Genomic DNA, 26,505 nt, shown 5'->3' on the forward strand with positions numbered 1-26,505 from the left:
ATTTTTTTTTGGATTCTCTGGTTGAGATTATCTTATTTCTCGTTATTACACTTTTATAAAAAATTTTGGGTGTTACAAGTTGGTATCAGAGAACTAATTTAAGTGAACTAGGTAAGGGATCATGACGCCTAGACTTAAGTTGAGCTTGTAAGTGTTAATTGTAAAATGTGGGTAGAAACTTTTAAGATAGGAAAGCGTCGGAGTCATCGGAGTTACCCCGTTCATGAGTTGTAACGATGGTGTTAAGAATTCTTATGTAAACTCATTCAAAATTTCACTTAGCTAATGCTATTTTGAGTAAGTTATTACACAAGCATGCTTGAACTCACTATTATTACAAAGAATTATGAATGTGTCGGTACGTATTATTTTAGTTCCTCATTCTTCCTACCCTAACTTTTCTTATTCTGTTCGCTCTCTCGTATGACAGACAAAAATGGTGAATACTCGGAGTAGACGGGACACTTCACCGGAAGGTCACGCGGTAACGGAATCTACTGCGGATCAACCACCACGTACTGTAATAACAAGAGTACTTCCTAGACAAAGCACTTTGGACGGTGAAATTGATCACATTCCCCAAGTCGACCTGGCCACCTCTAACCCTGTAATGGAAGAAGAAACCCCGGAATCAAGAATGATGGGAACCATGATGAACGCTATGAACAGAGCCATGACCCAACAACAAGAGTTCTTTATGAAGTTGTTGGATGATAGAGATGCTAACAACCGTAAACATGAGGCAGTTGCCGAGAATATAACTATTGGAGGATCTGGGGTTACCGGAAACGGAATCCCAACTCAGGAGTTAGTGACGATTGCGGCGAGACAAATGGGTAAGGTTTGCTCTTACAAGACCTTTCTATGTTGCAAACCACCAGAATTCGTGGGGACGGATGATCCTGTGGCGTGCATAAATTGGCTTCGAGAGATTGAACAAGCCTTCTGGGCTTGTGACTGCGAGGAAGGGCAAAAAGTGAAGTTTGGCTCCCAAATGCTGAGGGGTGCAGCTCTTACCTGGTGGAACATTATCATCTCGACCATCGAGGTTACAGAATTGACCAAGATGAGTTGGACCACATTCAAGGAAAAAGTAATGGAAGAATATTGCAATGAACAAGAGATGGATCGCATCGAAGAAGAATTCCGAACCCTGAAGAAGGGAAATTTGTCAATAAGGGACTACACCCGACTCTTCTTGGAAAAGCTAAACTTTGTGGGACACGTGGCCCCAACGGAGAAAGATAAGATGAAAGCCTACCTTAAAGGGTTACCTGCAGACATGATGATAATGGTAAGGAATTCAAGAGCATCCACCCTCAGGGAGGCAATCGAAGAAGCCAAGGTCTTGGAATCAGTTTATGTTAAGAGAAAGGAAGAAAGATTGTCGAGTGGTGAGAAGAGGAAGTGGGAAGGGCCCTACGCACCATCCAAAAAGCCAAACCACTTTGGCAACAACAATCGCGGAGCCCATCCCAATCAAGAGGTAAGATGGTGTCCCAAATGCCGCAGCAAACATCACGGCCCGTGTAGCATCAATCATACCCCCACAAAATGTTGTAAGTGTGGGAAGTCAGGCCACACACGAAACGAGTGTCCAATCAAGGGGCCCATATGTTTTGGATGCGGGGAACCGGGCCATTTCAAGAATGATTGCCAAAAGTTGAAAACAGGTGGAAGTCAAGGAAGAAAAGAGCGCGCCCTGAAAGCAACCGGTCAAACCTTTCAGATGTCGAGAGAAGAAGCTAAGGCGTCGACGGATGTAATGTTGGGTACGTTCCTTGTTAACTCCGTGCCTGCTCATGTACTTTTTTGATTCGGGTGCTTCATGTTCCTTTGTGTCCACTGCATTCTATCAACACTTGCATACGCCACCTAGTACACTAGAAGATGCACTAATCATAGAGATAACAAATGGTAGTCAAGTTTTGGTGTGCGAAATTGTTAGAGGTTGTGTTTTGGGGATTGAAGAAAAGAAATTTCGGGTGGATCTCATACCCATGGCTATAGGCAGATTCGATATCATAATCATGATAGATTGGCTAGTTGAGAACCAAGCGGAAATCTTATGCTCTAAAAAGCTGATCCGAATTCCTTTGRCGAGCGGGGACGCAGTGCTAGCTTATGGAGAAGGAAGGAAAGGGAATGTAGTACTCTTATCCATGGCGAAGGCACGTAAGTGCCTAGCTAAAGGATGCTCCTCATTCATTGCATATGTGTTGGACACCAAGCCAGAGATGAGGAAAATTGAAGATGTGAAGATAGTCAATGAATTTCCCGATGTGTTCCCTGAAGACTTACCCGGATTACCTCCCGTTAGGCAAGTGGAGTTCCGGATCAACCTCATTCCGGGAACCGCTCCAATTGCTAGAGCCCCTTATTGTTTGGCGCCATCCGAAATGCGAGAGTTGATGTCCCAATTGCAAGACCTTCTGGAGAAAGGATTTATCAGACCGAGTTCGTCACCGTGGGGAGCTCCAGTCTTATTTGTAAAAAAAAAAAAGACGGCACCTAGAGAATGTGCATTGATTACAGGGAACTCAATAAGACAACCGTGAAGAACAAATACCCTCTTCCTAGGATAGACGACCTTTTTGACCAACTTCAGGGGGCAAGTTGCTTCTCTAAGATCGATCTTCGCTCGGGGTATCACCAAGTTCGAGTAAGAGAAGATGATGTGTCGAAGACAGCTTTTAGAACGCGTTATGGGCACTATGAGTTCATGGTCATGCCTTTCGGTCTGACGAATGCACCAGCGGTATTCATGGACTTGATGAATCGGATGTGCCGGCCGTTCCTTGATAAATCGGTAATAGTGTTCATTGACGACATACTCGTCTATTCCAAGGACGAGACGGAGCACGGGCAGCACCTTCGAGAAGTTGAAATTAAAGAGATACCACATAACAACATTGAACGAATTACTAATTGTGTTGGATCCTCTACCTGCACTATAAGCCTGAATCAATTTGCGACATAACTCATCGGGGCATTATGCATTATTTCAATGGATGATAACCAGTCTTAAAACGAAAACAACCTCTCTACCTGTTGAGGTAAAGAAATGGAATGCGTATATCATACTCCTCCCAGATAATACTCCAAAGAGATATATTGGGTATTGTTTGATTTGGTTTATGAAAAAGGGGATTAATACCTGAGATCCTCTACAAAATTTCACCCCCCTCATAGATGTAAGATTTGTACCTTATGCTTACAGACGTCAGACATGGAGCGCTGGGAATGAATATTACATTGAATATAGAAGAGGATATTTCAGTCATCCTTGTTGTCGTCATCTTCTTCATAATAACTAAAGGGAAGTGGAACAGATTTAAATGCTCGATACTTTCCAACGTTGTTCAAGTGCTCGTTCTCCAACCTGCTCAGACACCATAACCTTGTCAGGCCTAATGGCTAACCATCCTAACATCAGTCACTATACATCAAGATTGTGTTTGTATACATGAATTATGATTAGTCATGCCGTTTCCTTTCCCTATAAACATATGCGCGGGCACACACACACACGAGGTTACATGCATGTGTGTATTTACAAGGAAGGAAGATGGACTTTGTCATAGAACCATTATAGCCTCAAGCTCTCGACTAGTGTATCATGACTTGAAATTACAACACTTCAGGGAGGCTTGAGGCTGGGTGGAATCACTGCATTATTGGTTCAGGAGTTTGGCAGGGGGTTAACTATGGACACGAGGGTTATTTTGTTAAATGAACTTAAGGGGTTGTTGGGTTGGTTTTCCATTAAGCATTGTATGGATAACGTTGTCTTTATAGATCGGGAAGGTTTTTGTTTGGGAGGGCTTTCTTCGTAGATGGAAGGGCATGTTTTTTTCTAATTGAAAGAGGCAGGTTTGGGAAAAACTCGGCTTTCTGCATACAGCCCCCCAAGAAGCTTCCTATATAATTAAGCCACTGCCAAACAGCCATGTATAGTTGACCGAATAAGCTATGGGTCCCCTTAAACTCATTAAGCTACCAACAAACATTCCCTAAATGTGGTTTCAATTAAGAGCACGACCTTTAATTTTTTTTTTTAACTCAATAACCTTCAGATGAGGTCATTTAACAAAATAGCCAATAGGAGGAAGCGGGCAGCCGGGCAGGGTCATTCAATTAAATCCACAACCTCCTGACCTAGTAAAAGAAAAAATGAGGGGGGTGCCTGATTGGTTTGAGCTTGGCTCCAAAGGTCAAAAAGTGGCAGGTTCAATTGCGGTGTCTCCAGGCTACCCGCAAAGCAGCTGGGATTTGTCGGCTCGCAACGGGTTAGATATCCAGATTAATAAAAAAAATGTCTTCATAGTTGTGAGAAGGTCATAGACTTAATTAAAATATCATTTAAGGATATATACTAAATGTCCCGAGAGGGGCACTAGACAAGTAAATTTGGTTTTTTAGAACATGGAGAAATGGATGTTTGCAAATTTTAACGTTTAGAATGTCCAAATATCAAGGCAATACTAAGATGGGCTATTTAGCTCAATGACCTTTCTCCGGACGTTTATTTTGCAAAATGACCCTCTAATGTATTTCTAAGTTTTTATGGGAGCAAGTTGTTTTGAATCAAGGGCAAAACAAGGGGCAGATCAGATGAATCATTAAGCTAATTTCATTTTAGAAAGTCAGGCTCCTAACTGAAAACTTGGTCATTTATCCAAAAGACCCGCAGGAAATTATAGAAACCTCTTTTAAGTGTTGCAACTATAGCTAGATTAATTTACCGTCACAATATTATCACAGTACCTGAAAAACATCCAAACTCCTCGGCGGAAAATTTCTAGGCAGGAAAATAAGCTTGATATGGCCGTTCCTTTAAGGGAACGCAGGTTAAATTTCAACACTAATTGGAGCCAAGTAAGTCTCAGTATAACATCTAGTACCTGCAAAACAATACAATCAAATATTAGAAGGAAAGCATATGAGAAGAAGTAAAAAGGACAAGATTAAGACTGTCGTTGTACCATCACCACAAAGTACACACTTCTGCGAGATACTGCAAGCTTGTCCCTAAGGAACAAGTTCTTTGAATTCCTTTGTAAAAGGCCCCAATCTACAACTATATCCCAATACGTGTTGAACAAAATTGCAGCGACTGAGCTCACAAGGGCCAAGACCTTCCAAGTTCTGTCCATCTTCAGTTCAAACACGGTTCTGACTACTACTGCAATAATGGTCAAGAAGTATCTTGAACCATTGCATAAGTGCATCCAATCTTTTTCTTCAAACAATCGACGAACACACTACATGTACATAACATTTGTCAATTTATACTCTTTATGAAACTGTATGGTGACAAACCTAATATCCTACAATCACATATGTTATATCATTATTTCTACTACATTTGCTTAGTATAGAAATATTCAGTTGCAAGCAGGTTCTATTCAGTTGCAAGCAGGTTCTAACTTGCAAAGCCTGGAAATGCTAGAAAAATGATGCTCCTGAGATGATTGTTCAACAAATTAGGCCAGAGTAGTCATTTCTCCAGTCCCACTTCCCACTACAACAAAATTTGTTTTATAGGGCGCCCATATTATGTTTAAGTGTCGTAATAGATAGCTTAGTAGGACTTAAGTTTATAGGATCAACAATTGTGAATTTTATATAAATGTGTTGCAATAAGTTGATAGAGCGCTTTTGGGCTTTCTAACAAGAATTTTAGGACAATTTTGAAATAAACGTCCTATTAGTCTTTTTATATGACATTATTTGGAAAAGTGTCTTACAAAAAACAAGCGTCCTATTAAAAAACATTTCCGTAGGACACTTCTCTAAGTATCGTATAAAAAAGCTAATAGGACATTTTTGAAGTAAAGTGTCCTCGAAACTAGTTAGAATGCTCAAATACGTCTTAACATCCTACTGTAACACTTTTAGATAGGACGCAAAATTGTTTAGTCCTATAAAGTGGTCTATTTGCATATTTTAGATATCTTTGACGTCCTATAAAGATATTCTGTTGTAGTGTCCTTTTATCAGTTCATTAGAGAAAATACTCCCTTGGTTATACTTACCACAAGATGACATGACAAACCCAATCTCCCATTGCTACTTTACTCGCATGAATACTATCATAGATGTACCACTTAATTAATTTGCATCCTCTTTAAACGTTGAAGTTCAAAAACAACAATAATTTAAGATATCCATCATGCATCTAATGGAAGAGATGTTTAACAAAAGAGAAAAAAGTATGACGGAACCTGGAGGAAGCGAATCCAAAATGGTATAACTGCTACAATGATATAGAAGAAATTGTAGAGATCCAGACTATGACACTTCTCTTCCTTCTGGTACCATCTCATACCGTAGTAGCAGATGTAAAACTCTATGCACCTCAAGGCTTGGACCTGAGGCCAAACAAAATGTGATGTAAATTAATAACGAGGATGCATACATGACTGACCAATAGAATTTACCATCATGCTGAACCTGGCTAGTGAGCTGATCTGCCAAGAAAAAATCGGCAAGTGAAACCTGCAGCAAAAAAAAAAATGCATATCTGAACAAGATTCATTGGCTTAAGACACGAAAGACCTCACCAATCAATTACACTCTCCAAAAAATGGAACATCCTAGTACATTCCATTTAAAGAAGTTTTATTTCTAGATTTAACTTGTAAATGACATGTTCCCTGTTGTAACCACCATTCTGCCTTAGTTACCATCATCATGCAACTTTTGAGATTCTAAACATTTCTTGACTTTTAACATGGATATAGCTTGGATTATTTTGTATTAAGATTTTTATGGAACATAAATACCTTGTAGAGAGGAGCACAAATACAACGGAGTACACATCGGATAAGAAAGAAACGACTGGATTTGTAGAAGATATTGAAAGGACAGGAGAAGATGGCAAGAACAACCTGCATGAAGAAAACAAATTTAGAGATTTGGGATCATTGTGCTAAAAAAGTAAAGAGATGGTGTGATGTCTTACAATGAGTAATCCCAATGGAACTAATTCTATATAGTTTTTATAGACTGAGTTGACAGAATCTACTTTCATGTGCAGGTGCACCAGAAAGGTGGCAAGTGCGAGTACTGCAAGACCAGTGCTGATAAGAAAGACATCCTGGTAGCTTAATTCAGTTCCCTGCTTGAAACCAAATATAAAGGGGTAGTTGATCCGGCAGCGCTTCCAGAAGTATATATTTGCAGCATACAAAAGCATATGTAGGATTATATATGCATATAAACTGCAAGTAAATCAAGAATTCAATATACCAGAAGAGGATATCATTTCCTATGTTTGTAGTAAAATAATCACTAGAACTCGCATCACCTGTAAAGAGGGAAAACATTTTCCATATACATGGTATGCTCCTCTTTGGCCATTACTCTCCTTGCTTGTATTAGTAAGACCACGGCAATCAGGAGAGCGATTGAGCAACCAGAAAAGAATCCTGAAGTTGTCAGGGCATGGCATTATATTGAATCGTACAAGAGACATATTTGCAGGGCATCTTTTTCTTTGATGCAAAAATCATGATATCTAAAAATTGAAATGAGTAAATGCTTGTGCTGATGGTTGACCTTATGTACCTGAAAAGAATGTTATCCTGTGTTTTTCTCTCTTCCGTTTTGGCCTCAACAATTTCATACCTTCTCTACGGTTAGAGTTTGCAAAGTACTTAAGGAAGGTACCCTCTACTCGATCCAGGAGAAGAGTAACCTAAAACATTAGAATATCACACATTACCTACAAGAACTAATAGATTTTGATCAAAGGGCCTTTGACCTAGCGGTATCAGAGCCTTTGGCCTCCTAGGAGGTCAGGGGTTCAAACTTCACAAAAGGTGAGGGTGTGTGATTTTATTTGTTTCATTTGTTGTATATAAATATTATACTTCAAAAAAACAACTAATAGATTTTGTGAACGCTCCATGCCTTCTGGAAGCTTTGTCATCTTCCATGGAGGGAGCGCATCAACCATAAAGAATCGAGAAACTACTATGACCTACCATGTGATGAAGGGATTGTTAGGTATGAAATTTTCTTCACTTAGTATAATGGAGCATATTATCCGACTGTAAGTGATTTTGTTATAACAGAGATGTTAGAAAAACTCGTTAGACTTGACACAAAACAATGTTTTATTAATAAATCTTCTTTTGCCAACATTAAGGAGAAAACACAGCCGATCTTGAATATAGTTATATAAACCAATATTGTGACAATGAACAATAATGATGGAAATTTAATTGCAAACTTCTTGGTCTTGACAACTGATAATAATAATGTAGGAAGTCCAATAGAAAAATTCCCATGCAGAGACGGAAAAGCAAATGCGATGTCAGCAAGACCCTAGGCTTAAAAAGGTGATGTTTTAAGTGGTCACATGTGAGACCTGTACCGTAGAAGATAGACAACTTCATCCTTTTATGTAAACTTTCTATTAACAAGAAAATGGTATCTGAGGAAAAAACAAACAACCTCCTTAGAAATGAAGTAACTGCTTCATCAAGCTCTGCTAGTTCAGTGAAAGGCAACTGTTGGATATAAAAAATAAATTAATAACTCTTCAAAATGAATTATCTTGTATTTATGTCAATTAGTGCACCTGCCATAGGTTATATTTTTCAGCCTTCAACAGATTAATGCTAGCATAAGGTTTATACTTTATTGGAAAAGGTGAACTGTCAGTATGTACTTTCTGTTGATATAATGCATCATATTATCATTTAAAAGCTAGACTGCACGAGAAAAAGCACAAGTATTTTCATGTGAGTATATCCTGATAAATCTCTAGAAAGCATTTTCATCAAGAACTAATATAAACCAGTAAAAGTATTCTGCATCTCACAGGATATATTGTGATGCTGCAAATTGAAGGATGTTGCAAGAACATCTTACTATGACTTGGTTTCTCGTGGAGGTCATCCAAACCCCTTTGATAAACAGCATAGCAGAATCAAGATGATTTAGATATAACCATATGAACAGAGGAAAACAGATGAGGCTTTAGCTTAACTGATTTGTTCCATTATTTACTTTCTAAACGGACGTTTTCTCATCAATGAAGAAAGAAGACATTAATTATGTTGTTACTTTCTAGGGAGATAAAGATGCTTGTATAACTTATTTGGAAAAATCAAAGGGCCTTTGGCCTAGGGTATATGAGTCCTTGGAGAGGAGGGTATGTGAGTTTATTTGTTCTATTTGCTGTATAAAAATATTATATTCTTCAAAAAAAAAACTTATTTGGAAAATGATGCAACACAATACTTAGGAAACCAACTGGCTCAAGGCCCAAGAACCATATCCAAACCACACATGTGTCAGGCTGACTAGATCAATTCTGGATTGAATATGAATCCTTGGGTCTTTTGGCCACTCCAGGTATCCTACCATAACATCCTAGGAAAATAAACATGTGAGCAAACCTCATCAGAGCTCCCAATGTAAGACTCATCCACAATTTTCATGTATGACCTTGCTGCCCTTCTTAATGCAATCTGCACATACAGTAACAGTATGAAACATAGAGCAGCTTTAATCCATTCATGATCATACCTCTAGAAAGGCCCTGGCTTCAGAATGCAGTCATTTTGTTTGTTAAAAAAGAAAGACATAATAGGTTTCGAGTATTTTAGTAGTTTCCTTACCTTTTCATATTTCTTCATTATCTTCGAAAATGCAAGGAGATTTACATAACTGTTCCATTATTGAACAAAAAGAAAACTGTCATGGTTTAACTCACTACAGATGCCATCTAACAGTCAAACATCAATATATATTTTCAAATTTCATTATTCATTTACCACCTGTAATGCTTCAGAAGATGAAGCTTGCGGTAGAATTCAATAAAGGCGACTTTCAGTCGCCCTTCCGCTTCTTTTAGCTCCTCCTTCGTAAAACTCAAATCCTTGTCTTTTGAATCATTGAGGACACTTCTGATTGTTGACATTGGGCTTTCAAGAGTATTGTTAATCTTCACATGGTCAAGGACATCCAAGGGATCTGATTTATACTTATCAGAACTTGGTCCGTTTCCGCAAGCAGCAGAATTTATGGAAGCACCCCTATTGACAGGGGAACCAGACTCACCTGGTCCACAATGATTGATCCTGTCAACATCAAATTTGGAATCCATATGTCTGTCCTCTGCAATATAAAACTCTTTCAATTTTAAATGTCGAAAGACAATATTGAGTAACATGGAATTATAGGATTCAAATAAGAGTGTTTCTAACCAGTGGGATAAGCAGAAGACCCTTTCAGCTGTTTCCAATTATTCATCTCGATCTGGTGTTCCTCAACCAGATGCCTTTCTCCTGTTAATTATGGACTCATAATATAGAATGGAAGTTAGAATGCAGTAAAATAACAATCATGATAATTGATAAAGTATGATCACTATAACAATCATTCTGTGTACAGCTTCAATGACCTTTTCCGTTAAATATTTTAGGTATTTTTTCCATTAAATGCTTTTAATGATTTTTGCCATTAAATGTTGTCTTACCATTCACAATAATGATTTGTAGTGACGTGGTGAAGTATGAAATTCTAACTTGTTTTATCACCTATGGGAACTACATAACCTTTATCTACATTTACCAGAGTACATCAAGTATAAAGACTTGTATTCAAATTCTCAAATTGGAACATTCTCCTGATCAGCATCAGATTGGATGTTCTTCTTCAAAAAATAATTGCATTTGTTACACCCAACCTTTGTATCATTATATAAATGTGTTTATGACAGGTTATGTTTTCATATGCAATCTTTGTGTTACCTTTTGATACTCTCCTTGTTAACCGCATGTCCTAGACACCTGTAGGCATCCTGTCACTTTAAGAATTTCTTTTTCTAATACAAATATTTTCATACCGCACATACCTAACATCTCCACTCTACTCGGAGAGGTGAATTTCGAGGATTCTGAACCACTATCCATAGATCTGTTTCTCTGAATATGGCATTCATCTATATCTGGCGGTTCCACCTTGATCTGCAATGCTATTAAAGCCTTCATTTGCTTATTTAATGAAGCTGCTTCCTCAATCACTTCCTCCACCTTGTCCCTATAAAAGGTATTAACCTTGTTAAGCTCCTCATCAAGCTTCTGAAAAAACGTAATCTCACTTTGTCCTCCTCCTTTAGGTGACATGAGAATGTTGGTGCTGTACACTTCTCTAGTATCATCTTCCTTCACAGTTTCAACTGCTATAACTCGGTCCTCGACATCACTTGTACTCTCTTCAAAGCTAGCTCGTACATCTACACCACTAAAGGGTCTGTATAGTGGTAACCTTTTCTGTGAAGTTCTCAATGGTGATGGAGGTCGCTCATGCTGTTTGAATTGTTGGATTTCTTGTAATATTCTTTTGAGACCATTATAGTCCATGTAGGCTTCAGTCCACTCTGGCACCTTTTCTTGCTTTAACTCCTTGCCAAACTTCATGTTGGAGAATCAATCTCACTTTATACCTTCTTCATTCATAGAAAACAAAAGATTTTCAAGTTAGTTGACATCCCAAGTTAACAATGGAATTATAAGTAATTTGTACAAGTCAAAACACTAAACAGGTAAAAGCACCTATATGACTTGTCCCACAGTGAAGGATCTTAAGTAAGAAAGCAGATTGTGAATACTCTGCCTGTATGAGAAGTTCTTAATGTTGATCGAGTGCTCGATTCTCCAATAGATTGACGTGCAATAATACCTACAGGTTCTCCCGAAAAGCTGTATTTGGACACAATGGATATGCTCCGTTACTTATGTGGATAAGTCCTATGTTATACATTATATAACTTGGGTCATAAGGATTAACTTCTAGTCACATAGCTTCATAATAACTCTGTAAAGCTTCCGCATAATTTCCTTCAGGTTGAGTTGACATCCGGAAGCACCCTAAGGAAGATATGAGATCAAGCTGGAAGAAATCGGGTTTTCAGCATCTGTAGTGGAAGAGTGTACTGGTGGTGGCATGAGATGTGTCCTGCACGAAGTACATCGAATTTTGGAGATACCCCGTAATGTCCTTTTTGTACCTAGATAAGGACTTACGGTCTTCTACGAAGATACACAAGAGTAGTCTTATTATCATCCAGTCTCATCTTATCATTGTAATGTATCAAACTTCAGGGGATATTCTATCTAAATCTTCATTAAGGTCAGATAGTTGTCACTCCATTCCAAAATTTTAAAACAATTATATTTTTTGTTGTGGTTCCAAATTATAGGACCAAAATTGAATTCGAAAACACAAGTGCTCAATTGATGAAAACTCATCACCCTATACAAATCCTTAGCCAAATACCAGAAAACATGAGTTCCATAAACATTCTTATGATAATAAAAACATATTAATGTATATATTAATTACTGGTGATTAAACATCATACAAATAAAAATTCTCATCCATCTGTATACCTAATAGAATTATATAAAACATGACAATCCGCATTTATGTGATTTATCAACAACGAGAATGATAATTCTTCACAAAATTCAAATTTCTAGCAGAATTCTCTTGTATACTTGGACGAAGGGAGAATCATATAAGCTATACATAAACCCTATCAACTTCAAACTGAATTCAACCAAAAAACCATCCTAATACATCATTGCACAACCAAATTATGTAGCACAAACACACACTAAAACAAATTCAACTGTATGAACACAACATAATGCTTAATTGCACAAACATGTGAGTAGATTACGAGGCAGAGATATAGAGATGCATGATGAATTCAGCAAAGTCATGAACACACATAGTAAATGCAGCGAGAGCGAAGGATAGAAGCTTACCAGAGAGTGAGAGACGTGCCGCTATGGAGTTGTACAACGATGGCGGTTCAGTTAGATTTCTTCAATTTTGATCCATTATTATTATTAACCCCTCAACACTAAGTGTGCATGCCGAAACGGCGCTGACACGTATTTTGAACACAAAAAAATGCATTTAAAAAAAGGAAAGGTTGGAAAATAATGAAAAAGATAAAAAAAAATTTAAAATTAAATAAACAAATTAATAAACTTTCTTTAAATCAATAAATTTTTATATTTTAAAAGTATGAAATCATAATCAGATTCTCTGAAATAAATCGACTTGAATTCACATGTGATTAAGGGGTTGTTTACCTAAATACTTATCTGATAAACGTTTATCAATAAGAGTTAACACTATAATTAATTTTGTTGAATAAGATTTTAGTACATCAAAACATATCGAATGCAACAATTTGTTGGGTAAAAGTCATCATCCTCACTTACCGGGTAAGACTCTCCATCATTTTCATCGCTTTTACCCAATAAGATTTTTGGCCATTTTCATGTTTATCCAATAAGGAAATTTATGACATTAAGCACTTACCAAATAAGTGTTTAATAAACGAACCTTAAGTTTCTAGTTAATTTTTGAAACTAGGTTCTTACACTCATCAAACTAAAGATATATACACTTCTTTACATCAATAAATTAGTAATAAAATATAATAGAATTAATAATAATAATTAATTAAATATCTTCCATTAATTATTTTTTAGATTGAAATGAAAATAAAATAAAATTTTATTATTTTATTTTATTTTTCAGATTTAAATGACAATCACAGAATCATAACAAATATTTTTGAGTGTCATTTGAATCTGAAAAATAAATAACGATTAATAAAAATGGTGATTTTTTTTTTTTCATTTTTTTGGTTCGTTATACTTCCTATTGATTTTACGATGTATTTTTAGATTTTCTTTTCTTCTTTTTCCACCCATATTTTGAGAGGAAACATAAATGATATTTTCCTTCTTTTCTCTTTAAATAGTTTAAAGAACACATGGTCAATATGTCAACCCCAAGCGTACCTCATCACCATGTACAGACTACTTAAAGTCAAAAAATAAATTATGGGGGTGTTTGAGATTGCTTATATGAAACAATTTATGTTTTTCTATAAAAGCACTTATCAACTTATTATAAGTCAGAATGTTTTAACTTCTTCAAAAACTTTTTATTACCGGTTTGGCACTGATATAAATTGTTTATCCAACACTCAAAAGTGTTTATTACTGACGCCACACCGAAATAAGTCAATAAGTTGTTTTTATAAGCAATCTCAAACACTCCCTATGCGTATTAAATCCAACTTATAATTATATATGTCTCTCATTTTGAAAATGTGCAATCCCACATTTACTCCGTCATGACCCCTTTAATAACCCTTTTTTTAAATAATTAAATAAGTTAGAATAATTAATAACATATAATCTAATTAATACTAAATTCCAAAAAAATGTAAGAATCCAATTAATTAACACTCCTTTTAATTTGATGCCTAAATTTTAACCAACTTAATCGAAACATACTGATTTATTTATTTCAATTAATCCAAGTGAATAAACGAGACTCAAATCTCATTTAATAATTACCGGTTCAAGAAATGACTCGAACACGAAAATGACCCAAGACAAGTTGGGATCAACCCAAAGCCACGACCCAACACCTCGATGGTCGTTGGTCAGCCCAACTTGACACCCGACCCGACCTGGTTGCACCTTTGGTGTAGCTGTTGTGAGCGGCCCTCGTTTGGGATAGTTTCGCAATTGTTTTTCACCAAACTTTTTACAAAAGTTTATAGATAATAACCATCCCAACTCATATATCAATTTACAGCCCCTGTGGTCCGTTATTAAACTCATATTTTGAGTTTTTTGTACCCGAATCTCGTTAACCCGCAGCCCGAGCAGCTTATAACCAAAACCGCTCGATGTACAACCCATCCTAGCCCATGAAACTTATATGAGTGGAAAAGTAGTTGAAAAAGAAGCCAACCATATATTATACATCAATTTTGGTTAAGTATTTTACCTCCGGTCGTTGTTTTTGTGTATAATGACCCTAAGCCGCTCCAAACTTAATCTCTCTCTCATTTTTTTTGATGAAATTTCGAAATTACAAAGACGTTTACTTCCTTACACCCTTGAGAATGATCCCTAAATTTCAGCGTGATTTAGGAATGATTTTCTAAAATCTCAATAATTTTCTTTTAATTTTCCTTATTTGGCAGAACAAGTCCATCTAGTTTTGATAATCTTGATGGCATTCATTGGAAAGTGTTGTATTGATATAAATTATTAGAAAGGGTACCTTTGATAATCTTGATTACATTCTTTATAGATTTATAGCTACAATAGATTTTTGGTTGAAATGCAATATTTTGCGGTTCTTATTTCCCTGTAGTCTGTCCTACATAATGAGAATTTGAAAGCGAAGCATAAAACCTCTGTCAACATTCTTAGGGGCCGTTTACTCTGTCTTAGATTTCAAGTGGGATATACTTAGAGGCCGTTTACTCTGTCCTAGATTTCGAGTGGGATATACTTAGGGGCCTTTTACCCAAACGCTTACCCGGTAAGAGCTTACAGGTAAGAGTCAACATTCTTACTTACTTACTTACCTAGTAAGATTATAGTCCATCAAAATGGTATTGTTTGCAACAATTTACTCGGTAAGCACTTACTGAGTAAGACTCTCCATCCTTATCATTGCTTTTACCAGGTAAGATTCCCGACCCTTGCCATATGCATCTAGTAAGGTGAATGACCCCGTAAACGTTTAGTAAACGGCCACCGAATCTGTTTGGTTTACAGGGTATCAGATACTAGGCAGAGGTGTTTATAGAAAGAAATAGTAAATGAATACTAATATTGAATTATTGATATGGGATACCCTTAGCCGATATGGTGCAGACACTTGGTCTCACTTAGCAGGGCCGGCCCTGACCATAGACCCGAGAGCGACGACCCAGGGCAGCATAAAGCCCAAAGCGCAATTTGTTCTCCCTCACTCCCTCGACTCTCGCCATCGCCTCGCTCACTGAACTCACGAACAGAAACCGATTCACGATTCACGAATCGAAATCGCAATCGGCCTTGACTCAATCGGCTCTCGCTCTCGCTCTCGCTCTCACTCTCTGCCTCTCTCGAGTCTCGACTATCGACCGCCGACGGCCGACCGGCTCTCGTCTTCTCGCTCTCGCATCTTGACTCTTGTGAGTTGTGACTTGTGAGGTTAGGGACTTAGGGTTATTTACTTTACTTATTTTATTTTTTATGTTTCTAATTCTTGTTTGATTGCAAAACCTAAGTATGAAGCTGTGAAATTGGTTCTTTGTGGTTTGTCATTTATGTTTCTAATTCTTGTTACTTACTTACTATATCACTTGATTCACTTCAGTCCTTCACTGTATTTCTGTTAAAGATGTATGTATAATTCACTATATGTCTGTTACTTATTTTATTTTTTATGTTTCTAATTCTTGTTTGATTGCAAAGCCTAAGTATGAAGCTGTGAAATTGGTCCTTTGTGGTTTGTCATTTATGTTTCTAATTCTTGTTACTGTATCACTTGATTCACTTCACTGTATGTCTGTTAGTCCGTATGTATAATGTTAATGTATCATGTATGCCTAATTCAAGTAAGAAAACAATAGTTTAACATCATAAAGCAAGTAAACTTCTTGTGACTAGATTCAAATTATTTTTGTTTAGGTAGCCAATCACCACAATCCAAACATTCAAGGAAATCTGGAAATGTAGGTTGAGAACCCAAATGAGGAAGATTGGGAGAAAAAGGAAGTTATCAGGCACAAAAATAAGTACAACTGTTGGCTCATTTGTACGCTTCACAGTAGTCGAGAGGTGAGACTACTTGCACCTAGTTAGTTTACATGCACACCACCAAGTAGACTACATGCTCTTTTATACAAGCTATTTGAAGCATAGCTATTTCTATGCAACACTTAATAGGTCCTTCAGAGACCCACTACCTGTTTCAACTTGGAACAGCTCCATTTTTACAGGAAATACTGTCAACAAACTCCACCTTAGCGTATATTCACTTAGGAGCTGTTTGGTTGGTTTCCCATCAAGTCTTGTATGGATAAAACTGTTTGCCTGAATTAATCTACTTGTATATATTGGAAGGTTTTTGTTTGGGAGGGGTTCTTTCATAGATGAAAGAAGCATGCTTTTTAACTGGGAGGGGCAGGGTTGGAAACAACTTGGCTTTCTGCATAAAGCTCCCCCTAAAAGCTTATTGAATAAGCCACTTTCAATATCATTAAGCCACTACCAAACAGCCATATATAGCTGACCCAATAAGCTGCTAACAAACAAGCCCTTAATCAACAAAAACTAGGTTGACTTGAGAGCAAGCCACTCAAATACTCAATCACAAGAACTTACATACATGCCCCCCAACAGACCAGTCATCCACTTAAAAGAACGCTCCCTGCACTACACAGAATTTGTAAATGTAGCCGAGAAAGCAGATAACTGTTGTTGTGTGCTAAGCTTGATCATGCTGACATCATTTACACAAAGAATCAACTTTGAAGGAAATGGTATCCCTCAAAAAATGCCATAAACCATAAATCAATTGGAAGCAGAATTTCGCTTCTATCTTCTTACCATCTCAAACATTCTACATGTCTTTCTAGCAACATGCAATACAATATAATAAATGCAAGAAGTAAGCAGCAAAGCCTGTTTGCAGGTACTTGTTACCTTTTAGATGTAAGGTCCTGGACATTTCTGTAATTAAAAATAATTGCATCCTAAATATGGGTCGAGGATTATTCATTATTTTGGTTTTGGACAAGTAGATGAGTTGGTGTTTAAACGCAAGGGTTTTAACAACTTGATTAACGAAACCTTAATATATTATTTTAAAGTAAACACTAAACTATAAGATCACACTTATGAACAAAAAACACTAATGGATCTCTCGGTCTATGAAGGAAAAAGCTAGACAATTGTAAATTACCACATTTGGATGTTTTTAATTGGGCATCATTTGGACTTTTCGTCGTGGGCACCAAAAATCTCAGGACCGGCCCTGAATATATATATATATATATATATATATATCTGTTACATGGAAGGAAATTAGACTCCTATGTGACCTATATATATCTGTTACATTGATGCAAATTAGACTCGTTTATGTGACATATTTGTATAAAAAACTAGGTCCGGCTCCTGGGATTAGAAGGCTTGTGTTCTGCCCGTTTCTCTTATCGATCTTCTAAATATTAAGTTGAAATCTTATGGCTAAATCAAGGTTTGCCATAAAACGGGGTAAGACTTATACCTCTCTTTTTGTTTCCTTTTTGTTTTCATTTGATTTAATTTGTAATCATGTTACAGGATTCAGCCGTCCAAGAACAAATGAATCCCCGAGGAGGATTATGAATAAGCGTGCTAGAAGAAATCACGCTGATGACGAGAAAGTTCCAGATAATCCCTCCTCAACAAGTGATTCAGGCAAGTGAAGTAGTTATCTTTAAGATCTTTTTTTGGGATTTTAAGGTTTAACTTGTTACATTCTAAAGATGAAATTGTTATCGATTATGCTATATAGTAGCACAAAATTTCTTTTTTGTTTTAAGCGTGCATTATAAAGCATTTAGGTGTAATCTAGCTTTAACGCATGTTGGATATCGGTTTTATTACTAGCAAACAATGTAGGTATGAACATCCACGATTGCAGTTGTATAAACATGCATTCACAATCACAACACAGACATATGCAAAAACCAAGACTTATAATATATAGTGGATAATTTTGAAGTATGAATTAAATAAAACTCTTTTACAGTTTAAGTATGGGAGACTTTGAGGTCTGTGGTGCTTCATTACAATTAAATATGGATGCCGTTTTTGTATGCCTCTTTGCGAGTGCTCTTATGTAATTAGTTTTAATCTTTGTTCAATCGTTTCAAATGCCTGGAGGGTAATTCGAGAAGTAATAACCACAAGGGTGGTGCCTGATTGGTTTGAGCTTGGCTCCAAAGGTCAAAAGTACCAGGAGGTCTCAGGTTCAAATCCAAGGAGGAATAAAAATCCCCTTGTGGCCACGAAGGTTCAAATGTGATGACTCCGGGCTATCTGCAAAGCAGGTGGTCGCCCTGGGATTAGTCGGCTCACATAGCGGGTTGGATATCCAGGTTAATCAAAAAAAAAAAATTAGACATTAGTTGATTATATAATATATAATCTTGAAAATGTTTGGCCTTATTTGGTGATTGACAAAAACAAGTGTAATGTAACATGGTTCTTCATGAATTCATCCTAGCTTTACTAGCTAATCAAGTAATAGCTTCACAACAGTGAATGAAATTTTGAAAGCTAAAATGTAATTATGTATTGTGTTATGAGAAGTTTGTTTTGCTTTAGGTTTCAATAGTGAGATGGTAGAACTGAAAGGATAATAATTTGAACCAAACATAGCCAAGATAATGCTTCTATGAGAAAGAATAATAATGTAGACTTTGTAGTATTGAGTTATAACATAGATATTTGCTTTGATTTAGGGGATCTAGTTTTAGTCTTTAATAGTAGATTTCCATTCTTGCAAGTTTTAGTTAATTATGTAGAGAAAGGTATCTTACACTTTAAAGTTAGCAATAATGATATTATAAATCGCTTCCAACATGTGAAACTCAACAAGGGCAATTGTAAATTTTATTTGGATATGTGTTTTGAACTATTAATCTGATACCATGTGTTTTTTATAGACAATTCATTGTTATTTTGAAATTGTGGTTCTATTTTGTTGGCTTTTATATATGTTATATATATTGGATAGTGAATACCATGTTTTGGATATCTGGATATGCCACTGCCTTGGATTTTATTATTTTCATTCGTCTTTTTTCTGTAATCTCGTTTAAACTGAAGGGAGTGGAGATCATGTTTTTCTTTTGTTCATACCAGAAATTGAACACCTGGGAAACTGTTGTTGCAGAAGTAAAGCTATGTCATTTACAAAAGGTGACTTGCTTACAAGAACAAGAAAGCTAGTAAATGGTTTGGCCAAGGTGAAGCCTGTTTGGCTTAAAGCTATGGAGAAGTATGTACCCTGTTTTCTTAAGTTTTGTAAGTTTTTGATTATATCAAAGGTGGTTTGTAATATGTTGGAAGTTAATTCCAGTATATAACTTCTATATGTAGTATTATATGAGTTTGGCTCTTTGATTAATTAAATGTTGTACAAAAAGCAGAGTGATAAGATGATGTGAGATTGAGCATTAGATGTATCACTAGTAATTTACTGGACTTTGATGTAAAATGAAATTGTGTAGGTCCCCACCGGCGGTCTTTCCTCGTGCTGAAAAGAAAGTTGAGCGCATCTGCCTCCCAGAGGATGCTTATATCAATAAGTTCTATAAAAAGCATCCTGAATCATTGCATGAAGATCCTATCAAGTACTTCTTTGACCATATTTCTTTTACTGTCAGTCATTTTTGTATTTGTTATCCAACCTTAGCTTGTTTTTAAGTGCAATGTTCTGTCAATTTCCTTTGTGAATGGTAGCTCTAAATCGAAAGTTGGCTTTATATTTTTTATGAGTAATATAAGAATTACTTTTAGGACTGTATGGTGTTGGAAACTTGGAATAGGATCATTTTTTCGTGTGTAAGATTTACACTTGTCAAACAGCACAAATCTTGGAAACTCACACTAACTCTCAAGTTTGATTTCTGCTTCTATGAATTGGAAAATTTCAAAGCATTCACTTTTCTTGCAAAGATATAGTTTCATGTGCATATTTTGAGTAGAAATTATTTAATCAAGTCTAGTGCCTCAATGTTTTGCTGCAAATTTACCTTGATGGTTAATCTTGATTTTGACGTTATTGCTGTATGTAAATTGGTGCTTTAGCTGTGTTAAGTTGGTTCAACAATGCCACTTATATGTTATCATCCCTACCGATTGACTTCAGAAGGAATGGGACATCCATTCACCTATTGAACTTGTTCTTGAAATGACCGTGGCTTGTAATATATGATAAGAAACTGTGAGTGGATTCACTGACATCTCTCAAATGTGAGAAATATTTATGATTCAGCTTTTTGTTTTGACGAGCCTTTATACCTGGACATAATGTGAAGATTTATCAAGAACGAAAATCCATGACTGAGCGGTTTTGCATATTATATTATAAACAAGTAAAACCAGAAAGTGGAGTAAAGCAAAATTGCTATCTTTCTTACTTGCTTGAGTTATTTGTTTGCATCAAGTGCTACACACAGTAAGTAGCTTGAATTTGATTTTCTAATTTATGTGAATCAAGGATATCTTAAATGTGCATTCATCTGCACATATATATGCAAAATACATCAAAATGCAAAAAAAATTAGTTTAGCCTTTATTTAGTGTAACGAATAATTTTTTTTCTCAATCAATGTAACAAGTTCCCAAATTTTTACCCATTTTGACCGATAACCTGTTGATCTTGTAACATTTGATGGCATGGATGTGAAGTTTTTTTTTTGATTAACCTGGATATCCAACCCGCTATGCGAGCCGACTAATTCCAGGGTGACCACCTGCTTTGCAGATAGCCCGGAGTCGCCGCATTTGAACCTCATTGGTCACAAGAGGATTTTTATTCCTGCTTGGATTTGAACCTGGGATCTCCAGGTACTTTTGATCTTTGGAGCCAAGCTCAAACCAACCAGGCACCACCCTTGTGGTTATGGATGTGAAGGTTATCATTCACGTTTTTGTAATCCTTTCGGAAACGGGTATCCATGTCATTACATGTTACAAGATCAGCAGTCTATTGGTCAAATTTGGTACAAAATAGGAAATTTTGAAACTTCGTTACTTCTATCGAGGAGAAAAGATCTTTGTTACAATAAATATAACTAAAACAAACTTTATTGCATTTTGATGCATTTTGCCTTGTTTGTATTTAAAGATTGTATGCATTACAATAATCTTCATGACAAATACTCACATTTTTATCTGATCGATAAAAGCATTCGTGATTTTGACCCGACTCCATCACGTATATTTGGTTGCCGGGTGCTAGAGTTAAAGGAGCATGGTGTTAGTGAAGAGGATGCTCTAGATGTAGCAGATGTAAGTAGCTAGAAACTTTAACCTTCGTAACTCTTCATGGAAACAGCCACTCTACTCTTTGGGGTAGAGTTCAAGTCTGCGTACATCTTACCCTCCCCAGACCCCTCCAGGTGGGATATACTGGATTCATTTGGTTTGGTTTTAAGTGTTTCAAGCAAATGTAGCATCAACTTCTAAGTTCTTCCATATCTACATCCATGTTTACAGACGGAGTATCGGCTACAGAAAAAAGCCAAAAAGAAGGCATACAAACGATTGAAAGAAATCGCACGGATTAGAGGAACCAAACCCCCTCCAAACCCATATCCTAGTGCTGTAAAGCAGATACAAGCTGAAGAGAAGAGATATGTCCATGACCGATTCTTCAATCCCAGAATCCTAGAAATTGCCGACAAACTCAAGGACCAGCAGGCTGCTGAGATGCAGGATAGAGGCAGACCCGGCGGCTTTTAATCACAGATTCTCGTGTTACTCCATACTTTCAGGTTTCAATTATCGACCTTAGTTATTTAACGTATCAAGGCTACATCAACTTTTTGTGGGTTATCATTAGCTGTAATAAGCACCGATTAGACACCATAATCGAATCAAGTTGTTCAAAGGACCTGGTTCTAAAATTCTGGTTTCTGGCATCTCTGCATGTTATGCAGAACCCTTCATTTCTGTATTATTATTATTATTATTATTATTATTTTATTTAGCTTTGTCTTGTTGATACTTTTGGTAAAGAAATTTGAAGGGTTGTGATTCCTTTTCTTTGCCCTAAAACTAAATAAGAAAGTGAAGTGAAGATCTTGGGGAGATTATGATATAGTCAAAAGGGTTTTGATACCTTTCTTGAAGGGTAAGCACAAACCCTCTCTTTTCCTTTGTCTAAATGGCTTTGGTGTCTGTAAATGTTGCCTCATTCCTTTTCTTTTAGACAATACTTGCCTGTGTCTACAATTCAAATTAAGGGATCTATTAGGTTATATACATATAGGGACAGGTTCAGTTGAGAACTGTATTTCCATTGCAAACCAGGGAAGCACCGACAGTGTGTCACGTGTTCAAGACATTCATTATTGATGTAAAAAATCACATCCAATATTCATGATGAATATGGATATGTGGCATGCTTACAGTGGTTACTCTGTTTGCAATCAAAAGGGAAATTGAACATTCCCCCCCCCTCTCTCTATATATAATTATATATAGGTATTCTAAGCAAGGTTTAACTATGTGTGTGTGTATATAGGCTTGGATTTATGTGAGACCAACATGTTTTCATGAGACCATTTTTTTATACTTGAAACTTCATAACAAAACGTTGTGAAAGTTAAAAAAACCAAACATTCACAGCAAAAACACTGTGAAGGTTACCTTCATAGCGTTTTGCTATGAAGTTTCAAGTATAAAAAAGTGATGTCATATGATATCAAGTCTATATATATACCTATAATTATGTATAGGTATTCTAAGCATGGTTTAACCACTCCATCAGGTAGTTAATTTACATCTAGACTTTATCTTTGTGTGATCCTATTTCTGCATGAAAATTATTGTATTCGTTTGGTTTCAAGAAAAACATTGATGTGGAATTTATTGTCAATATATATTGTGGAAAAAGAACACATAAAATCTATCATATCATATTCCTTCAACAATCCCTTAAATGTTTTATTTGTTTTGCAATGATGAAACGTTTAATTTGATATATATTTTAATAAATATATTGATAAAAGAATCTTTGAAATATATTTTAACTAAAAGAATTATAAACAACAATTTAATGGCACCATTGATTTTCAAGACTTCTTTTGAGAGAAAATAAATATGAAAAAAATTCAAATACGCAGATATGATTAGACGGGACATGATGGGACAAAAGGATAGAGCTAGACGGAATAAGACTGGACAAAACAAGTGTCTGACTTGTGTTTGATACGACTAGGACTGGACATGACATAACTAGATAAATTGTCTTCAAAAATTATTTGATGATTTTATATATCATATAATAGTTATAATTAACATAAATAAAGTAAATAATTTATTTATAAATATTTTTATACAAGTTTCATATACATGAATACATACACATAATAGTGCCAAATTTAATTGAAAATTTTAATATAATTGATGGTGGTGGTTATGATGAAGATGGAGGTGGTGGTCGGTCGTCGATGGTGGTTGTGGAGGTAGAGGCAATGATGGTTGGTGGTTGTGGAGGACATGAAGATGGTGGATAGTGGTGGTGGTGGGCAATGGTAATGGTAGTCGATAGTGGTGGTGGTTACAGTGGAGGTCAAGTGGTGATGGACGGTGGTGGTTGAGGGTCGACGTTGGTTGTGGAGGTGGTTGTAGTAGAGGAGGAACTGCAGATGACCAATGGCGGTAGTGGTGGTGGCCGACGATTAAAGGTGGCAATGGACGATGGTCGATAGTGGTTGTGGAGGTGGTGGAAGAGGTGGTTGTAGTAGAGGAGGAGTTGGAGGGGGTCAATAGTGGTAGTGGTGGTCGATGGCAGACGGTGGTTGTAGAGGTAGCGATAAACGGTGGTGTTCGATGGTCGACGATGGTTGTGAAGGCAGTGGAAGAAGATGTGGAGGTGGCCGACGGTGGCTACCAGTGGTGGTGGAGTTGGTCGTGAGTAGCGGTGGTGATCATTAAAATAAATATCATATTAAAATTATATATTAAATGAGAGTAGATTAATAATATTTTAGTTTATGTCTCATTCTTGTCCCCTTTTTTGTTCTACCTATTTTGATGGAACAAAAAAAAAACTTGTCTCATGTTGTTCCACCTTGTCCCCATTCTTGTTCCTATCCCACGTCACGCCAAACATAAAACAATGAGTTCTTGTTATTTCCCTCTGTTACACCAAACGTGAGACAGTGAGTTTTGTCACGTTCTGTTACCTCTTATCCTACCAAATGCAAAGGTGTTTGTAATGTGCTATTTAGAGAGCTTTTTTTAACATATTTTTGCCATTACTTATTTTGTACTTATTAATTGCTTAAATAAACTTTAATAACATTTTAAAATATACGTTCTATATAGTTTAATTTTTTTGTTTTCGCTCATCAATTTATAAAGTCAACACTAATAATGTACATCAAGATGTACATTATCAATTCCTTTCTATAACGTAATTCATGGATGAGCATGAGATTAAAAGTGATCAAATGTTCAGATCTCTTCTAACGCTTTTCACTATAACCTCCCTTCTCACACGATTCCTCACCTACTATATAATTGTAGGGAGTAGGGTTGGGTTCTAGTGATTACGAGAGTAATAGTAAGAAGGATCTTCACCATTGAATCAATCATGATTAAAGAGTTCCACTATATCAACATTAATAAGAAAAGTTGAATCAATTCTCTACTGAACCGCAACTCATAGAAATGTTTGAGATTAAAAATGATCAAGAGTCCAAATTCTTTTCTTACACTTCTCATCTTAACTTTTATCCTCATACAATCTTTCGTCTACAATTGTATTAATAAATAAGTAGATACATTATTTAAAATATACTTTAATTTAATAAAAAGTATAATTAACCTTGATATCATATAATATGTAGTTCATATTAATTTAATTTCTAATATAAAAAATTGATATAGATTAAAATGATGAGAACCATATATAAATTAAGTATTGAGATAGTTGAGTTGTTAGAGTATTAAAAAGACACAAAAAAATAATTAGAAAAAAGAGAAAAAAAAAACTAACAAACAAACTTACGGGTCGTTTACAATACTTTTACCGGATAAGTGCTTACCAATTTATTTACTTTACTGATAAGGACCAAAATCTTATACAGTAAAAAACAAAACAAAGATCGAGAGTTTTATCCGGTATGTTTGATAAACGATTTCTTAATAAAAAGAACACAACAAAATACTCCAAATTACTACTTTGCAAATGATGAGATAATTTTTTGCTTTAACTTATTGTTTGTTTATCTCTTAATAGTTCTATTAGAAGAAAACCTCTGAACCGTTAAAAGGTGAATCTTGTTTGACAAAAAAAAAGTATGTCTTTTAATAATTCTAAAACTCTCTGAATAATTTTGTATCATGGATCTCCATTAACCATTAAGAGCCATAATTTCATTGTATACAAGTACAATAAAAATCAATGGACTTTCTTGTTTGGAATGATTAAGTCCTTGGATTTTTTTTTGGAACAAATAAGTCCTTGAACATTCCAAAACATGTTATATAAGTCCTTGGACAATTTTTTGGAACAAATAAGTCCTTGGACATTCCAAAATATGTTAAATAAGTCTTTGGACAATTTTTTGGAACAAATAAGTTCTTGGACAATTTTTTGGAACAAATAAGTCCTTGGACATTCCAAAATATGTTAAATAAGTCATTGAACAATTTTTGGAACAAATAAGTCCTTGGACATTCCAAAAAATGTTAAATAACTCATTGGACAATTTTTGGAACAAATAAGTCCTTGAACAATCCAAAACATGTTAAATAACTTCTTGAACTTTTATAAAACATGTTGGATACATTCTTATGACTTGTATAACTAGTTAAAGTGGTAAAATAGTGAAAAAAATCCGGAAATATATTTTGTCAGTGATTTTTTAAA

At 35.9% G+C, this 26,505-nt stretch overlaps 2 protein-coding genes across 12 annotated transcripts; one reads left to right on the forward strand and one right to left on the reverse strand.

Annotated features, from left to right (window-relative positions):
* Nucleotides 1-2,513: 2,513 nt before the first annotated feature.
* On the reverse strand, nt 2,514-12,776 carry LOC112527415 (phosphate transporter PHO1 homolog 10-like). 6 transcript variants are annotated; one of them, XM_025138064.1, is made up of 15 exons: nt 10,770-10,895; nt 10,224-10,304; nt 10,078-10,134; nt 9,792-9,990; nt 9,636-9,684; nt 9,414-9,485; nt 7,573-7,702; nt 7,313-7,433; nt 6,968-7,226; nt 6,789-6,893; nt 6,457-6,501; nt 6,228-6,374; nt 4,986-5,264; nt 4,768-4,904; nt 2,514-3,385 (listed from the first exon to the last, which is right to left on the reverse strand). In XM_025138064.1, the coding sequence occupies exons 1-15, from the start codon at nt 10,795-10,797 to the stop codon at nt 3,277-3,279; spliced, it is 1,818 nt and encodes a 605-aa protein (XP_024993832.1). In that variant the 5' UTR covers nt 10,798-10,895; the 3' UTR covers nt 2,514-3,276. The 6 variants fall into 6 exon arrangements, with proteins under 6 accessions (XP_024993832.1, XP_024993827.1, XP_024993828.1 ...); XM_025138059.1 differs by having other exon boundaries at nt 2,524-3,385; nt 9,792-10,134; nt 10,770-10,808; nt 10,874-10,889; XM_025138060.1 differs by having other exon boundaries at nt 2,536-3,385; nt 9,795-10,134.
* Nucleotides 12,777-15,860: 3,084 nt separating this feature from the next.
* Nucleotides 15,861-22,512, forward strand: LOC112527127. Of its 6 annotated transcripts, XM_025137559.1 has the most exons (6): nt 15,861-16,049; nt 16,530-16,679; nt 19,789-19,893; nt 20,126-20,248; nt 21,809-21,911; nt 22,119-22,512. In XM_025137559.1, exons 2-6 carry the CDS (start codon nt 16,591-16,593, stop codon nt 22,362-22,364), a joined length of 666 nt encoding a protein of 221 aa, XP_024993327.1. In that variant the 5' UTR covers nt 15,861-16,049; nt 16,530-16,590; the 3' UTR covers nt 22,365-22,512. The 6 variants fall into 6 exon arrangements, with proteins under 6 accessions (XP_024993327.1, XP_024993330.1, XP_024993329.1 ...); XM_025137562.1 differs by lacking the exon at nt 16,530-16,679 and having other exon boundaries at nt 19,758-19,893; XM_025137561.1 differs by lacking the exon at nt 16,530-16,679.
* The last annotated feature ends 3,993 nt before the right edge of the window (nt 22,513-26,505 follow it).

Source organism: Cynara cardunculus (genome assembly GCF_001531365.2).
Source record: "Cynara cardunculus var. scolymus isolate 2C chromosome LG 15, CcrdV1, whole genome shotgun sequence".
Lineage (NCBI taxonomy): Eukaryota > Viridiplantae > Streptophyta > Magnoliopsida > Asterales > Asteraceae > Cynara > Cynara cardunculus.